A 19,390-nucleotide genomic window follows, 5' to 3' on the forward strand; every position below is an offset into this window, starting at 1 on the left:
TGTTCAGTCAACCAATCGACTGTAACGACTCAGTTTTAAAGCTAGAGTGAAGATACTGGTATCATATGAAACTATAAAACCTGATGAATCCATCGGTAATCCATCTGAATGTTGTCAAAAAAAGACAAAAAATATTCGAAATAAATGTCAGAAAAAATGTCAGAAAAATGTCCAATGAAATATCGGAAAATTGCCCAAAAAAAAGTCTGAAAAAAAAATCGAAAACAATGTCCCAAAATTTTTTCGAAAAATACCTGAAAAATGTCCCAAAAAAAGACCGAAACAATGACAGAAGAAAAGTCCGATACTGGTATCAAATGAAACTAGAAAACCTGATGAATCCATTGGTACCAACCATGACATACTAGCTTGTAGTGAAGGAGGTTAAATAACGCTCCAAACTTTAGCAAAATTTTGGCAAGGAAAAACTGTCATGTCCATTTTCAAAGGGATCCCTTGACCTCTGACCTCCAGTTATGTGAGTGTGTGAGGGTTTTTGTTCGAAAAAATGTCCAATAAAAAGTTTGAAAAAGGTTTGAAAATTGTCCAAAAAAAATGTCTGAAAAAAGTCTGAGAAATATAAAAAAAAAATGTCTGAAAAAAGTCAGAAAATTGTCAAAAACAATGTTCGAAAGAATTTCCGAAAAAAAGCTCGAAAAATGTCAGAAAAAAAGACTGAAACAACGACAGAAGAAAAGTCCGATACTGGTATCATATGAAACTAGAAAACCTGATGAATCCATCGGTACCAACCATGACATACTAGCTGGTCATGAAGGAGGTAGTTTCATATGATACCAGTATCTTCACTCTAGCTACCGTTAACGTGTTATTATCACGTTTAATGTGACAGACCTAGTTAATACATGTTATAAAAAGTGGCATAAATCCAGCGTTTCAACTGGATCTCATTAATTCTCACACAACACAACAAGCTTTGACACCAAATCATCGTTTAAAGTTAAATTCTTTTGAGCTGTTTACTGGATTAATTATTTAAAATAACACTAATTATCTTAATAATTTCACCAGAAACATCATAACTAACACTCCCTAACGTGAGCATTCATACAGAAGAAGAAATTAAATCTTAAAATTCAGATCCAGAAACACAAATCAGGGATTCATTACACCGTGCGCCACCAACCATCTCAAGCAGCCAACACTGGAGAAAGACAAAGCTCAGCCACTGCCAGTATAGTTTGAATTTAAACCAATACAGGGCCTCCACCTTGAGCATAATATTATCAAGTCCTGCAGCCTGTGTTGGCATGATGAGAATCAGTGCCAGCTGTTATTCTAGCTGGAGGAGAGTGATTCTGGCACCCTGTCGGCTGTAAACTGACGCCAGCTGCTGCAGGAGGCAGCGATTCAGCCGGGCTCCAACAGGCCCGAGGTGCTCAGGCTCAACATATTCTAAAATGAGATATCTGGCCTTTGACCTTTGTTCTGTTAGGATGCAATCTGTGCAGAGCCAGAGAGGACACGAGCGCCGCTGCCAAAAACAAAGAGTTTTTTTTGTTAAAGGTTCTTTTTTTATTGGTGCAATGCAACAAAACATCAACATAACTGCTGCCCCAAATAATCACTAGAGCGCCACATGTAGATTCATCTGCCGATGAAAAATAGTCCCCAACAAAGTCCCCATTTCCTCTTGTTTGTTTGATAAAAACTACTGATGAAACTATACTAAGATTTACATCTTCAGTAGGAACCACAGACTGTATATAAGAAGTGGACGTGGTCACCCTGACGTCACCCGTTGGTTCATGGACTGCAGTTCTGAAGCCTCGAGTTCGGCATTTTATTCGACGTCATCTTGTTTTTTTTTAAACCAAGAACTGGTCGTGTCTATATGGTAACTTCCAAGTTGCAAAAACACGCGAAAACTCTTGTTAGACTCGCTGCCCGACGACCTATCCTAACCATAACCCCAACCATTCGAGGTCAATGCCGAACTTGGTTAGTGAGTTACCTTCTAAACACGACCAACAGAAGTGACACGAGAGGGGGGAGCTGAGTACAACCGAACGCTGAACAAGACGTCACGTCGCCATCTTTGGTTTTGGCCGTCACCATCTTGTTTTTTGGCCGTCGCCATCTTGTTTTTTTGCAACCAGAAGTGACACGAGAGGGGGGAGCTGAGTACAACCAAACGCTGAATAAGACATCACGTCACCATCTTGATTTTTGGCAGTCGCCATCTTGGTTTTTGACTTTCGCCATCTTGGTTTTTGACTGTCGCCATCTTGGTTTTTTGCAACCAGAAGTGACACAAAAGGGTGGAGCTAAGTACAATCGAACGCTGAACAAGACATCACGTCACCATCTTGGTTTTTGACTTTCACCATCTTGGGTTTGGGATGGCGACGGCTAAAAACTGAGATGGAGACGGCCAGAACCCAAGATGGTGACGGCCGAAGACCAAGATGGTGACGGCTAAAAATCAATATCAAGACGTCCGGAAACCAAGATGGCGACGGCCAAAATGCCAAACTCCAGGCTTCAAAATGGCAGTCCACAAACCAATGTTTGATGTTACGGTGACTACGTCCACTTCTTATATACATCTATAAGTCTATGGCCGGGTATCTTTCAAACTCTTATAACGCAGGTTTACTCTTCATAACACTGATGACAATAAAGAAACTTAATCCAAAATCTATATTTCAATTTGTAGTTATTGATAATGTTTTGTTGACTGGGGAAACATCAAGGACAACAATGGAAACAAGTCCAGGACTTTATGGTGTTATATCTGACGAATTCTAGTATTTTATAAACCACCCGAACCCAAACCCTCGCCGTCTCTCTGGCTCTCTTTAAGACTCGAGGTCCACTTCTGATTCCAGCTGGAGAATGAATCTGTTTAGCTTGGAAAGCACACTTAATGGAGATACAAGGTTTTCCCCAGACAAAGCAATTGAGTCGACATTTCAGGTGCCACGAGGGAGTCGGAGCGATGCCAGCTGGGCGGCCGCCGGCCTCGGTGTGTGCTGGCAGCGTTTGAAGAGTGTGTGTGTGTGTGTTGTGTTGTGTTGTGTTGTGTTATGTGTAATGGGCTGGACAGAGCCAACATGCCTGAACAGCAGCAGCTACACATACTGAACACACATCAGTGCAGCCACAACACAACACAACACATGGAAACCCTGTCTGGGAAAATAAAACGGATCAACACCTGAGAGCAACTACACGGGAATCCAAATACACAAACTGGATCCTCAGTAGTCCACGTGAAGAAAGCTTTAAGGAAGTCTTGTTTTCATGCCACGATTAGTATTTCTTCACTTTTAAATATACTAGAATATTTCCACAACTACTGGATGAATTGCCTTGAAGTGTTGTACCAGCATTCATGTTTCCAAGAGGATAAACCCTGATGATATTGGTAGGGCCGTCCGGACGATACTTTGGTACCGATTAGATATGTTTTGTGATTTTTAAGTATTGCGATCGATATTACGATTTATTGCGATTTTTGTTTACTTTTTTAACATTAGACCATGAAGGGGAAAAAGTTGAATCATAGTATCAACATTAACTAGTGTTACAATATTTTTTTAAGTATTTGTTCATAAAGCAAAGTCCTTACAAAAACCTGGATGGAGACGACCAAAAAACCAAGATGGCGATGGCCAAAAACCAAGATGGCGACAGCCGAAGACCTAGATGGCAACTGCCAAAGACCTAGATGGCGACAGCCGAAGATCTAGATGGCGATGGCCAAAGACCTAGATGGCGATGGCCAAAGACCTAGATGGCGATGGCCAAAAACCTAGATGGCGATGGCCAAAAACCTAGATGGCGATGGCCAAAGACCTAGATGGCGACTGCCAGAACCCAAAATAGGGACGTCCAGAAATCAAGATGGCGACAGTCAAAATGCCGAACTCCAGGCTTCAAAACGACAGTCCACAAACCAATGTTTGATGTCACAGTGACTGCGTCCACTTCTTATATACAGTCTATGGCCGGGTATCTTTCAAACTCTTATAACGCAGGTTTTCTCTTCATAACACTGATGACAATAACAAATATTTAATCAAAAATCTATATCTATATCTATCTATATCTGAGAAATCTTGGTATTTCATGAATAAACGGAACCCAAACCCCCCTGGCTCTCTTGTAAGACTCGAGGTCCAGATGGCGACGGTCAAAAACCAAGATGGATGTATACCCGCCGTCCTCGATCTTCCTGTTTCTCTTTTTGAATGACGAATACAGACTACCGCCACCTGCTGGTGTGGAGTTATTTCCTCTCAGGCAGGCGTAGAGCATACGTGGTAATCGGCCGTTGGCTGTAGTCTTTGCGGTTTGTTCAAGTGCAACTTTTTGGCCGAGACGAAGGCGGCGTAAAGCAACGCAACTGGTGGCCTTTATCGCCGCTATTTCTTTGATGTCGGGTTGGTGTGTCTGGGCCTTTACATCTGCAGGTGTTTGTTCATGAAATGATCATCCTCTGGGGACCATGAATGTCCGAATATGTCAATCCATCAAATATTTGTTGGGATATTTCAGTTTGAACCAATTTACCTCTTTCTCCTCAACAGACGCTGAGAACGCCAAGTCAGAGGGGAAGCCGGGCCACCAATCAGAGCGCGAGGACCCGGAGACGGACAGCAAGCGTCAGCAGCAGCCCGGCCAACCGCACTGCTCCTCCGAACAGGAAATGAAGCGTCAGGAGGAAGGAGACAGCTCGAGTAACCCCGAGAGCCAGGACAGCGACGACAGTCTGGAGCCTTCGGATGGAGAGGGAGAGGAACAGGAGGAGGCAAGGGGAGGAGGAGGAGGAGGAGGTGGAGGAGGTGGAGGTGGAGGTGGTGGAGGTGGAGGAGGAAGGATTGGGAGGTTAGCAGGACTGGGAGGGTTAGGTGGACTGGGCGCCATCGGAGGACTGGGTAACCTGGGCGGGCTTCATATTAAAGTAGAGCACTACGGAGAGGGCGAAGAAGTACAGATGCACAACTCACAGACTTCTTCATCGGAGGAGGAGGAGGAAGAGGAGGATGACGACGAGGAGGAGGAAGAAGACGGAGGCGTGCAGGATTGCGACGGCGCCGATGCCGGGAGCAAGCTCCAGAAGAGGCGGAAGAGGAGGAAAGTGCAGAAATGGGACGGATCCCGAAGCAGGAGGCTCCGTCTCTCCTCGACCCCGCCCAGCCCCGTCGCCATGGGTGACGCCACGCCGATGGTTGACCCCTCCCAGGCCACGCCTGTCAACTCCTCGCACCTCCTCACCTCCGCCGGCTCCCCAAATGGCGCAGGTGCGACGTCCTCCGTCCTGAAGATCAAGACGGAGATGGCCGAACCGATCAACTTCGACAACGACAGCAGCATCTGGAACTTCCCACCCAACAGAGAGATTTCCAGAAACGAGTCGCCGTACAGCATGACCTCCAAGCCGGCGCCCCCGGGCTCCCACGAGAACTTCCCCTCCCCCCAGGGAGGCTCTCTCCAGGTCGCCATCCCCGACTCCGTCCTCACCCCTCCTGGAACCGAGGGAGGAGCAGGAGGAGTGAGGAAGCCTCCTTACAACGGAAGCTCGGCGCCGTCCTCCGCTTCCAGCGCCACCAGTTTAGCGCCTCCCTCCAGCGCCTCCTCCGCCGACCCCCTGTCGCCTCCTCTCTCCGCCTCCCCGCGGGACAAGCAACAAGGCACTCCCACCACCTCCTCTTCTTCTTCCTCCTCCTCCTCGTCCTCGTCGACCCCGTCATCCTCGCTGCTGTACTCCGGCGACCTGGAGGCTCTACAACGCCTACAGGCCAGCAACGTGGTGCTTCCGTTGGTCCACCGGGTAACGGGGACTCTGGCGTCCACCAGCACGACGGCTCCGCGGGTCTACACCACCGGGACCATCAGGTACGCACCGGCGGACGTCACCCTGGCCATGGCGCAGGGCAACCTCCTCCCCAACGCCGCCATGAACTTCGTCGACGGCTCGGGGTTCGGCCTGGACCCCAAGACGCCCATGGAGATGCTCTACCACCACGTCCACAGGCTCAACATGTCGGCAGCGGCAGCGGCCGGCCCGTTTGTCGGATCCCCGTCGGCCACGGGCGGGAACGGCGCCCTGGGGGGCCAGATGCCGACGGCGGCCAACGTTTTCACCACGGCGGAGGGACTTTTCTCGACGCTACCGTTCCCGGTGTACAGCAACGGCATCCACGCCACGCAGACGACTCTGGAGAGGAAGGAGGATTAACGCTACACGTTCGAGACCGCATTACTGTGTTTCTGGAATCAACAACTGTGTTCAAAGACTACTCACTAGTAAACAAAATAAAAACTATTTCCTTTATCTTTTATCAACACGGCACTGTGTTTCCGAGAGGGGAGAAAGGATGACAGATGTACTCTAGCACTTTGAATCTGAGCAACTGAGCTTGTGTAATAGACATGAATGACCCTCAAACATGTCCCCCCCTTTTTTCTATCTTTTACCTCTCTCCTCCTCATCCTCTTCTCCTCCTCTCTCTCTCTCTTTGCTCCTGTTTCTTGCGATCAGCAACGTTTTTTTTTTTTCCTCTTGAACAAACAAACAAAAAAAAAAACATTCTTTATTGTAAAGAATTTCTTTTCTTTGCCTACAGAGAATTCATATTTGCCTACGGACTCCGCTGGAGCCAGACGGGGGGATACTTTTTTATGATTTTGACTTTTATGTTGCGTCTTTATGAAGATGCTGATTGTGTGTATTTAACGGAGGACGGTAACAGGGATTTGACAGACTATGCGGCGGCGCTCCTCCACATGTATCTTGATGTGATCAAGGATTTTAAAAGAAGAGGGAGCTCTCTCTCTCTTTGCGCCCGACATAAAGGTCTCAGAGATAATAATCTTTTGAAAAAAGGTTTTTTTTCTCGATTGAGGGAATAGTTTAGAGAATTAATGCTTTTCATTTTCTTTCTTTTTTTTTTTTATAAAATATTCTAGCTCAGATTTAACTTACGAATCAAGAAGAAAAACAAGAAAAAGCAATTTCAGCCGGGTAATGACCTGTGAATTATCGAATGTTACTACTTCCTCTCTTTTATCCCAGGAGTTTACCTTACAGGTCTCGCACCAAACATAACCTCCTCTAACATCATCCTCTCTCCGTCATCCTCCTCTCTCCACTTCTGTCTACCTGGTTTTTAAACATATACAGATTCATGGTGCTACCGACCGTCCAGTAACCCCGATTCAGCTGGCTGATGTGGGTGCTGTAAACGAACCCACGGCTCGTTGACAGACTGATTTATTTTTGGTTTTTGGAGGGGGAACTTTGTTTTGTTTTTTCTCTTTCTGACCTTCAGGAAAGTCAGAAACACAGCAAGAACCTTAGAACCTCTAAATCAGCATCTCTACATGTCCCTCCTTTGTTTGTCTTGAAACAAAAGCACTTCATCTGATCGCCATGGCAACATGGAGGTCGCATTTTAGGCTTTTTTTATTTTTGTGTTTTTTCTAACTTAATCACTTTTAATTCTCAGTGAGACTGAGGCTAATACGCTAGCGTTGCTAACTTGAAAAATGAATGTTGAAAAACCTCGACCGGCTCCTGTTTGATTAGTTTTACTACTTTTTCCTCCTCCTCCTCCTCCTCCTCCTCTTCCTCCTCCTCCTTCTTCGTCTTCTTCTTCCTAAACCAGAATCACCTCCACAAGATTTTTCCTAAAAACAATCCACTCTCTTCCATCTCATCGCCGGACCCTGTGATTTAAAAAAAACAAAAAAACAAAAAACACATATCAACAAAAGGAGATTGTAATAAAGACATGCATTTTTCAATCAATCAATCAATCAAACAATCAAAATCCAATAACTACAAAAAAAAATCTTTTTGAGGAAGAGAAAAAAATTCCTTTAAACAAAAATGTTGTCTTTGTCGTTGTTCTTCTGTTCTGTGTTTCTTCTCCCCCAGCCCTCCGTTGCCAAAAAAAAAAAAAAGAAATCTCACAACGTTTAGTGTTTTAAAAAGCACTGTGATTCATTTGTAATTATATTTTTTTCTTCTACTTTTTAGGTAAAAAGAGAAAAAAAAGATGAGAACACGTAAAAAAAACAAAACCACATCCATCTTTTTAAAGTTGACAGCCCCGTCTTTACCATCCCGTCATACCTTATTACCCAGTGTGATTAAGCCGTAAAAACGTTGTTACCGATGTGTTTAGTGTCACTGGCTGTCAAAAAGTCTTTCATGGCGACTTCTCTCTCTGTGTGTGTTGACTATATGCAGTATATACTGAGCTACTGTAGCTGTTTTTGTCCTTTGTCTTCTCTGTGCTCTATCTCTAGTGTGGGGGGACGGGGAGGGGCGGGGCTTAGATGGAGAGGGGCGGAGCCTATAGAGAGGCTAAGTCCCGCCCCTTCCGGTGGACCACCACGGGATCTTATTACGGAAAAAAATATGAACAGTAGTCAACGGAGAGAGATGAATGCTTTTTTATCTTGTTTGAATTGCGCCATGAATCACACAGATGAATATCTTCCGCTTATCTGGGGCCGGGTCGTGGGGGCTGCGGGCTTAGCGGGGAATTCGAGAAGTCCTTCTCCTCAGCAACGTTTTCCAGCTCTTCCTGGGCGACCCCGAGGCGTTCCCAGAACAGACCAGACCAGATATATAAGCTCTCTGGCGTGTTCTGGGTCTATCCCGCCCGGGGCCTCTTATCAGTTGGACGTACCCAGAAAACCTCCAAAGGGAGGCGTGCCGAACCACCTCAGCTGGCCCCTTTAGAGATGAAGGAGCAGCGTCTCTACTCCGAGCTTCCTCCGGACCTCTAAGGCCGAGTCCAGCCGCACTACGGAGGAAGCTCATTTCGGCCGCTTGTTTCCGCGGTATCATTCTTACGGTCACTGCCCAAAGCTCATGACCACAGGTGAGGGTTGGAACGTAGATGGACCGGTAAATTGAGAGCTTCGCCTTCCGACTCAGCTCCCTCTTCACCGCGGCGGTCCGGTACGGCGCCCCGCATAACTGCAGACGCCGCACCGAATTATCATGGCCTCAGACTTGGAGATACTGACTCTCATCCCGCCCCAGTGCGTGTTGAAGGTCACGGTCTGATGAAACCAACAGAACCACATCGTCTGCATAGAGCATAATTCTGAGGTCCCCAAACTGGACTCTCCTTCCCCCAGCTGGGCCTTGAGATCCTGTCCATGAAAATCACAAACAGGATCGGAAACGTGTTTGACTTTGTGCTGAGTACTATGTATTTTTATTTTGAAAAGCGGACGTAGTCCCACGTGTCTACTTCCTAAAAGCCTAACCAGGTACAAGGACTGCAAATTAGCTAGAAGTCCGATATACGTTGCATCGGGTGCACTTTAATTAAGTGTAACAATGCTTACATGTGTTGTCCCTGTCAGATAAATAAATAGACAAACATCATATCTGAGATTCATGTGATTCAAACGGGATCAAAAAAATATTCTCTCTCCGTTGACTACCGTTCATATTTGTTCCGAAAAAAGGTCCGATGGTCCACAGGAAGGGGACTTCGCCTCTGTATGGGATGATTGACATCCCCGACAACGACCCCCTTCTCTGTCTCTTCGTCCGTCTCTTCCTCCGTCTCCCTCTATCTGCAGTCTTAGTGAAACCAGTGGAGGTTCGTGGAATTTCGTGTTCGGTGGCCTTTGCAAAAAACAAAAAAAACTTTGTAGAGTCCACCTTTTTTTCCGCTGCTTCCTTTTCGTCTTTGTAAAACCTCTTTATTTTTTGTTTGTTTTTTTTGGGGCGGGGGGGGTTTTCTAATCCTTCTCTCTCTTTCTCTCTCTCTCTGCTATTGCTTTTTGCTGTTGTGTAGTCTTAATACAAACCTCTTTATCTTGCTGTCCTTTCTCTCAGAGACGAAAAGATTCTTTAACTAGCTCAAAGGTTTATGGAGCCATGTTTTTCCGCCGCTGAGGAATTCTGGGAATTGTAGTTTTCACGGCTCTTGCAGTACAAAAATGTAATTACGATGAGGAAAAAGCTTAAAAGTAGCATTTTTAGATAGTAGTCCTGGAATAAAAAAAAAAAAAAGCCTCAGTTGTGAAACCTTTCCCAGAGTCCCTTGGGGGCTTCCTGTGTGCATTGGGTGTATTTCATTGGTTCCCACCGAAACTTGTTGACTTCCTGCGCAAAACTTTCTCTCACGGGACAAACTAAAAGTTACACAAGTGGTTCAAAGGGGGGAGAAAAAAAAAAAAAAAAAAATTATTTCAGGACCCGTAATAATAATAATAAAAATTTTAAAGATTTCTAAAGAAATTAAAAGAAGAAAAAAATATTTCGCACTATAAATCTATTTTTATAGGTGTTTTGGAAAACTGAACTGCATGTTTAGTAAGTTCGTCCGATGCGTTTCACGTGATCGATCCCTCTTTTGTTTTTGTTTGTTTGTTTTTTTCCAGCGTTTTTTTGTGTTTTTTAAAGTCTGTCGATCCGAACGGGGGACGCGGCGGAGGCCCGTTTAGAGGAATAAAGTCTGCGTCGTGGCCTCTAATCTCTAACCTCCCTCTCTCACACATCAGGAAAAACAATCTGTAGCGTCTGTGCTTTTCTGTGAAGAATCAATGTCTTGTTACTGCGACTAACAACGAAAAATAATAAGCAAACAGGTTTATGAAATTTAACGATGGATTTATTTATTTTTGTGTTCGATAAAGAGGAATGTGATTGGTCCACTCGCTGTGGGTTGAATGTTAAATTCAGTCATTTCAGGAGCATTTTGTTTCTGCGCTCCCTCTGGATTTTTCTACTTTTTGGCGTTTTTTTGCGTGACAACGGGGGGGGGGGGGCCCAAACGAATGGCAGGTAAAGAAAAGGGGATTGGTTGGCATTGGCGGCGGCGACAGCGGGGGGCGGGACGGGGTGCACATAACTCAGACGAAACCAGGAAATACACCCACATGTAACAAAAACCAAAACAGCCGGTCCAAGCTGTTTCAATGTTTTTTCTGTGTTTTATGTCGAAAAATGAAAAACTTTTTTGCTGGTGATTTTAAAAACGTTATAAAAACCTGAAATCACAGCTGCTGTCGGAAAAATACATAGTGTTTAAAGAATTACAAATATTGAAAAATCAACTTCATTTACCTGTGAAAGAAAAACTGTTGTCTGTGTGTTTTTAACTATTTCTTGTACAATTATACAGATTCTTTTATGAGGAACTTGGTGCCAAGTAGCTGAAATACGGGAGAGAGGGAATCTCTTATTATCAATGTTAACAGTGTTATAAAAATTCTAAATACAAACAAATTAAAATATTAAAAAAGAGAAAACTATGGTACATTTCTATTTTTTTGTTTTGTTTTGTTTGTTTTTTTCCTCACAGAAGAGGGGAAAAAAACACATGACTAACTGATGCTAACTTTGAGTGCCTGGCTTATTTTTTATTATTATTATTATTATTATTATTATTATTATTATTATTATTATTTTCGAAAGACATCTTTTTGAGTTAATTTACCACGAATAATGCTGCAAAATTCCGAAAATGTACATACTTCATTTTTATAGCAGTTGTTCTTTTCTAAGTTTACTAGGTTCTCATCCGTTCAGAGGAACATGTCACATACACCGTTGTCTTTTTCTGTAACCCGGTTTTCACCATCTTACAGGTGCCATATTCATAATAAAAATTTCTCTCGAATTTGGGACCAGATTGCATCATTTCTTCTGTTTGACACCTTCAGCCATCCCGCCAGAATAAGACAGACGCTGCTACATCTCAGTAAGCTGTCCCGTTTTCTTTCCTCCACCCTTTTATTTTGAAAAGCAGGATGCTTGTTTTCTGGTTCCTGTTTAGAAAAATTCTGCTGCGTCTCCTTGAGCTTCCTCTCAGCGTTTAGTTGGACAGATCAGAGGAGACGCTGCAGAGTGTAACTTCCTGTCCATGCCTGGAAACCTTCTCACCACCAGACGGCCAATCAGGTACGTGTATCTGCAGCACGGCGGTGGCGGTGGATACATCACCTGACATACTGGTCACATGGTCATGTAGGGTTTGCTTCACTATATGAGTCTCACTGCTGGTGAAATCAAAACTGTTATGGTGTCGTGGTTTTACTCACCACACGGTCCAGAGGGTGCATTCAGGGTCGTGTCTAGAGGGTATCCCGCAAATTGTGAAATCTGATCTGAGATCTGCAAAAACTTTCGCTAGACTCGCCGCCCGACGACCGACGACCTATCCTAACCTTAACTATTAACGGCCAACACCTCGACTTTCAACAAACGTATTTTTTCATGCTTTTTCCTAATAACGTCCAGCTCCAGTCTTTTCAAAATAAAACTACTTAGTTATGTTTAGGAATAGATTGACTTGGTTAGTTTTAGGAAAAGATCACGGTTTGGGTTTAAATAACTCCGGAAGTGGCAAAAACCTAAGTGCATAGAAGTGCGTCTGATTGAGAGTAGTTGATGATACAGAGACGCTTTCAAATAAGTAACAGATGTGATTGACAACAAGCACGTCGGCATTAAAGTGGCAGGTTTTTGAATGGAGTTTGGTGCGTAGAAGTGCGTCTGATGGAGAGTAGTTGAAGATACAGAGAAGCTCTCAAATAAGCCTGTATCCGTCCACATCTCAGTCCTCCTCGTCTCTCTCACTTTTATTACCTTCCTCTTGCTTGTATCATCTCTCCTCCACCCTTCCTCCTCCTCTCTGCAGTAATAAGAGCGGAGAGGTCAGTCAGTCGACCCTCTGAGGCCGACCAGCCAACTTTAAATATTTCACACTATTTTAAATGAGCGCCCATGAATGATAGATCACAGGCAGCTCTGCGGTGTGTGTGTGTGTGCGTGAGGAGGTGCTCCAACCTGGAGCTCCTTCTAATAACCTCTGGCTGTCCGTCTCCGTGAGGAGGTCTGATGTGGAATTTAGATCCGACAGCGTCAGTCGTTCACCGGAGGCGTAACGAGCGCCCTTTCATCATCAGCCCGTGATGGACGGATGATGAAACAAAGCGTTAAAGATGAAAACTCTCCAACTCGCTCTCGGTGGGGTGCGTGGGGGGGGCTGATCTCCAGCTAATTCCCAACATGCACTGGGAGTCAGAGCATCACTAAAATCTGTACGAGTATTTTTCGGAGACACGCCGTCGCTGCCGGAGACATGATGTGACGTTTAAGTTCCTGAAGATGAGATCAGTCTGTTAATGTTCCTACAGGGAGTCCGTCTGACCGTCTGCGCTGCTTGAAACAGAATCTATACTGAACGTCTTCTATTTATCTACGACCGGCGCTGTGCTTCCTGTTGCATTGTGGGACATCCTGAGCCTGTTACTGTCTCATAACAGAAACAGATATATTTATTATACACAAAATTCAGATTTTCTTTTCTCCAGTCTTTGTTTTCACATATTTAGGCCTTTGTTTAATTATTCAAATAATTATTCAAGGTTTTACTAGTTTTTAATTTTCAATTAGTTTTTATTTAATTTTAGTTTTGAATTTTCCATTTAATTTAATTTTAATTTAGTTTAGTTTTAGTTTTCAGAGTGTTTGCTAGTTTTCTTTTAGTTTCAGTTTTTATATATTAAGTTTTTATATTTTTAGTTTTCATTTTTATATGTTTAATTTTCATATATTTAATTTTTATATATTGAGTTTTAGTTTTTATATAATTTAGTTTTAGTTTTTATATATTTAGTTTTTATATTTTTAGTTTTCAGTTTTGTATATTTAAATGTGCGGTTAAGTTTTGATTGTTAAAGATGAAATTTAAATTTTTATATATTTAGTTTCAGTATTTATAAATGTAGTTTTTATAATTTTAGTTTTAATTTTTATATATTTGGTGATCATCCACCACCAGGTGATCAGGTGATCCTCCTTCACCAGGTGATCAGGTAATCCTCCTTCACCAGGTGATCAGGTGATCCTCCTTCACCAGGTGATCAGAGCTCTCAGCAGTGCAGGTCACACTAACTTGACTAAGATGGCCACAGTCTGCTACCTGAGCACAAACTTTACTGTGTACAGGTGAGTAACTAAAACTGCCTTTTGGGTGAAAATAACATCTGATCTGGTGAAATAAAGTTACTGATTGTAAAGCTGAAGACTTTATGTTTTCAAAATGGTAAGACATGATGCATATCTTCTATGAATAGATCATCTTTTACCACCAAATGGAACTGGTATCAAGTATTAAAGTATTAAAGTATTAAAGTGGCAGATTTTTGAATGGAGTTTGGTGTGGAGGTTCATCTTGCAAAGAGAACTTTAAAAGAATAACACTGATGTAGTTGATGACTTTTAGGAGTGCTCAGATTTAGGTAGCAGATGTGATTGACAACAAGCATTTTAGTATTAAAGTGGCAGATTTTTTAATGGGGTTTGGTGCATAGATGTTGTGTATTCTTTACGTCTATCTGCCCTGAGCTTACCTGAGCAAGTGGTAGGTTCCAGTCAGGTGAGGCTGATGATGATGATGATGAAGAGCAGAGGCTGCAGGTTTTATCTGTGAATATTCTCATTTCTGTCTGGGTTCCTGTATTCCATTGATATCTAATAAACATCACATTGTTTTGCATGGACTCTGGTCTACGGTGCTTCTTTACTTTACGTCTTTCTCCTTATATGAAGTCGAAGAATCCAGTCCATGGAAAATAATAAAAGATATTAAAATGTGTCTGTATTAAAACATTGATGGTCTAGATTATCTGTATTACCTGAAAGTGTGTTCTTCTTCCCACAGAGTTAAATCATCACAGTGAGGTGGAGCTACAGAGACATCCAGAGGATCAACACGGGAACTGCAGGTCAGTTCAGCAACTCTTGGTTTCTATGAGTTTTATGCATATTGTGTTTAAGATATGTGAATAATTTCATACATTTGGGAAGTTAAATACCTCTAATTTCTTGTTTTAGTTTTTGTCCTAGAGCTCAACAGCATATTAAATTAAAAACAAAGTTATTTTTACATCAGCAGCATGGATGTAGGATATATTTCTGTAGAAGCTCCTTAACTGATTATTATTTACAATTAATTTGGCGCAATTTACACAAAACGCTTTGAAGAGTTTAATCATTATAGCATTAAAAATTAACATTATTAAATAGTGCATGAAAATATGAAATTTCTTCAAAAATTATACAAATAAAACGAGAAATAAATGTGCAAAAGTATTATCGTTAATGTTACCGGTGATAATTCCTTTTGAAAACATCACACATATTTATTGAATATTCTGTATCACTCTATTCTTTCATACTTTATTTTTTCCCTTTTTTCAAGGTTGTTTTCATAAATGCAATTTACAGTTCGTAATTACAATAGTTTATAACCAATTTTTTAAATAGTTGAGCTTAGAGACGAACACAATAAGTGCACTAGAGAAAACAACTTCAGCATATAAAATTAATAAAAATAATTACAAAAATAATAATAATAAAAATAATACTAAAAAGAAAGAATAGAATAAAAAAATAAAAATATTAATACAAAGAAAAAAGTAATAATAATAAATTGTATCTGTATCACTCTAAATATAGATAATACTGTGTAGTATAGAGTGACTTCACAATGCAGTAAATCCTACATTAATATTTTTTGAACCAATTTACTTTTTTTCTGCATCAAACAAAACGCTTCTATTTGTTTTACTTAAGACACCAAACCTTAGAGATTTAATGTACTGTAGTGTACTTTACAGTACTTTAATGTACTGTAGCGTTATGGTACAAAACACTGAACCACCATTAACAATAACAAAAACTCAGATTTTGGCACATTAAATCAAATTATCTTCATAGTAATGAAGTAATGCTCATGTACTTTTACTTGCGTACACTGTAAAAAAAAAAAAAATCATTTTTTTTTTACAGTTTTTCTCAAGAAATTTTAAATTTTTTTCCCTGTATTTCAATTTTTTAAAATTTAAAAAATTGCAATAATTCTGTTTATTGAAATGTGTCATGTGTTTTAACAAAATAAATCTGTATAAATGGAATACACTAAATATATATTTTTTTAACATCTTTTGATTTGCTAATTTTAACAAAACTAACCATCAAAATAAAGTTTTCTTTACTGATAAAAGTAGCAGGATTTTCTGTAATTTTACCAGAAAATACTTTTGTTATACCGATATATCACTGTCAAATACATAAAGAATACTGTTATTAATCTATTTATTGTGCATAATTGCAAGAAAATATATGCCTAAAGAAAGAAATATTGTGTCATACTATACTATGACGTTTTTTTACTTTTTTGACATGCTATACTATGAGTTATTATGTGATGTTGTTATGAGTTATAAGAGAAAGACTTTCTTAGTAATTAACTAATGCTCATGTACTTTTACGTTTTCTGATATTTTATACTTCTACTACATTTGAGAGGGAAATATTGTACTTTTAACGCCCCGTCATTTATCTGACAGTTATAGTTTTATACTACTTTAACATTTTACATAAAAAGGCACAATCCACTATTAAAATATGACTTCTGATGGATTACTTTTTATACTTTAAGTACAATTTGCTGATAATACTTCAGTACTTTCACCTAAGTAAGATTTGGAATGCAGGAAGTTTTATCTTGTGAAAATAAAACGTCTCTTATTTGTATATCAAAGTAATTCATATCAATGAAAATCTGACTTTATTGCCCAACTGTGTATGAGAACAAAATAAATACATTTACGTTTGACAAGAAATTGTCCACATCCTCAACCACAAACATGATTATCATCCTTTTAAAACTTTAAAAATGATTTTAATGTCCGTTACATCTGTCAGCTGAACTCAGATCAGAACTACAGTCATGTCAATCAAAGAAAAGTTAGTTTCTTGTGTTTGTAACTTCCTCTAAGTTCCTTTTCTTTGGTTTGTTTTTTCGAAACAAGCTCACCCCGGTGAAGAGTGATTTACTCAGAGTGGTTTCTGTTTGCAGGGTGAACAGAGTGACGGCTTCCGGCTGTGAAACACTGAAGCAGGCTGGATGAGAACAGAAAACTCTGTCAGGTAAGAAACTCTTTCTCATTTCAGATCGACTTTTATATTCTATATACTCTGACGTTTTTTCAATTTTTATGACTTTTTTTTCGACCTATTTATACTATGACTTTTTTATGACTTTTTTCGCCGTACTATACTATGACTTTCTTTTGACATAATATACTATGACTTTTTTTCAACACACTATTCTATGACTTTTTTATGACTTTTTTTCAACACACTATATTATTACTTATTTATGACTTTTTTTGACATACTATATTATGACTTTTTTATGAAATTTTTTTTACATACTATACTATGACTTTTTTTCGACATACTATATTATGACTTTTTTATGACTTTTTTTGACATACTATATTATGACTTTTTTATGAAATTTTTTCGCCGTACTATACTATGACTTTCTTTTGACATACTATACTATGACTTTTTTTCAACACACTATTCTATGACTTTTTTATGACTTTTTTTCAACACACTATATTATTACTTATTTATGACTTTTTTTGACATACTATATTATGACTTTTTTATGAAATTTTTTTTACATACTATACTATGACTTTTTTATGACTTTTTTTCGACATACTATATTATGACTTTTTTTGACATACTATATTATGACTTTTTTATGAAATTTTTTGACATACTATATTATGACTTTTTTTATGACACTTTTTTTACATACTATACTATGACTTTTTTTCGACATACTATACTATGACTTTTTTATGACTTTTTTTCGACGTGCTATACTATGACTTTTTTATGACTTTTTTTGACATACTATATTATGACTTTTTTTGACATACTATGACTTTTTTTGACATACTATACTATGACTTTTTTTCGACGTACTATACTATGACTTTTTTATGACTTTTTTCGCCGTATTATACTATGACTTTCTTTTGACATAATATACTATGACTTTTTTTCAACACACTATTCTATGACTTTTTTATGACTTTTTTTCAACACACTATATTATTACTTATTTATGACTTTTTTTGACATACTATATTATGACTTTTTTATGAAATTTTTTTTACATACTATACTATGACTTTTTTATGACTTTTTTTTCGACATACTATATTATGACTTTTTTTGACATACTATACTATGACTTTTTTATGACTTTTTTTGACATACTATATTGACTTTTTTATGAAATTTTTTTTACATACTATACTATGACTTATTTATGACTTTTTTTGACATACTGTATTATGACTTTTTTATGAAATTTTTTTTACATACTATACTATGACTTTTTTATGACTTTTTTTCGACATTCTATATTATGACTTTTTTATGACTTTTTTTGACATACTATACTATGACTTTTTTATGACTTTTTTTGACATACTATATTATGACTTTTTTATGACTTTTTTTGACATACTATATTATGACTTTTTTATGAAATTTTTTTTACATACTATACTATGACTTTTTTATGACTTTTTTTCGACATACTATATTATGACTTTTTTATGACTTTTTTTGACATACTATATTATGACTTTTTTATGAAATTTTTGACATACTATACTATGACTTATTTATGACTTTTTTTGACATACTATATTATGACTTTTTTATGAAATTTTTTTTACATACTATACTATGACTTTTTTATGACTTTTTTTCGACATACTATATTATGACTTTTTTATGACTTTTTTTCGACATACTATATTATGACTTTTTTTCTGTCAGGTAAGAAACTCTTTCTCATTTCAGATCGACTTTTATATTCTATATACTCTGACGTTTTTTCATTTTTTATGACTTTTTTTTCGACCTATTTATACTATGACTTTTTTATGACTTTTTTTCAACACACTATATTATTACTTATTTATGACTTTTTTTGACATACTATATTATGACTTTTTTATGAATTTTTTTTTACATACTATACTATGACTTTTTTTCGACATACTATATTATGACTTTTTTATGACTTTTTTTGACATACTATATTATGACTTTTTTATGAAATTTTTTTTACATACTATACTATGACTTATTTATGACTTTTTTTGACATACTATATTATGACTTTTTTATGACTTTTTTTGACATACTATATTATGACTTTTTTATGACTTTTTTCGCCGTACTATACTATGACTTTCTTTTGACATAATATACTATGACTTTTTTTCAACACACTATTCTATGACTTTTTTATGACTTTTTTTCAACACACTATATTATTACTTATTTATGACTTTTTTTGACATACTATATTATGACTTTTTTATGACTTTTTTCGCCGTACTATACTATGACTTTCTTTTGACATAATATACTATGACTTTTTTTCAACACTATTCTATGACTTTTTTATGACTTTTTTTCGACATACTATACTATGACTTTTTTATGACTTTTTTTTCGACGTGCTATACTATGACTTTTTTATGACTTTTT

At 38.9% G+C, this 19,390-nt stretch overlaps 1 protein-coding gene and 1 long non-coding RNA gene across 9 annotated transcripts in view; both read left to right on the forward strand.

The window, feature by feature from the left end:
• The window catches only part of LOC119504491 (neuronal PAS domain-containing protein 3), a 317,816-nt gene extending 307,979 nt beyond the window's left edge, over window positions 1–9,837 (forward strand). For all 8 annotated transcript variants that reach the window (XM_037796620.1, XM_037796619.1, XM_037796621.1 and 5 more), the window contains one exon: window positions 4,557–9,837. In XM_037796620.1, coding sequence (XP_037652548.1) covers window positions 4,557–6,208 — 1,652 coding nt within the window. In that variant the 3' untranslated portion in view covers window positions 6,209–9,837. The remainder of the gene's footprint in view (window positions 1–4,556) is intronic.
• A 3,981-nt stretch (window positions 9,838–13,818) lies between these two features.
• LOC119474340 lies at window positions 13,819–18,788 on the forward strand. Its single transcript, XR_005203561.1, has 4 exons — window positions 13,819–13,960; window positions 14,676–14,739; window positions 16,878–16,948; window positions 18,671–18,788. It is a non-coding gene; the product is annotated as an uncharacterized LOC119474340 (long non-coding RNA).
• Window positions 18,789–19,390: the final 602 nt, after the last annotated feature.

The sequence above is a fragment of the Sebastes umbrosus genome, chromosome 16 (genome assembly GCF_015220745.1).
Source record: "Sebastes umbrosus isolate fSebUmb1 chromosome 16, fSebUmb1.pri, whole genome shotgun sequence".
Taxonomy (NCBI): domain Eukaryota; kingdom Metazoa; phylum Chordata; class Actinopteri; order Perciformes; family Sebastidae; genus Sebastes; species Sebastes umbrosus.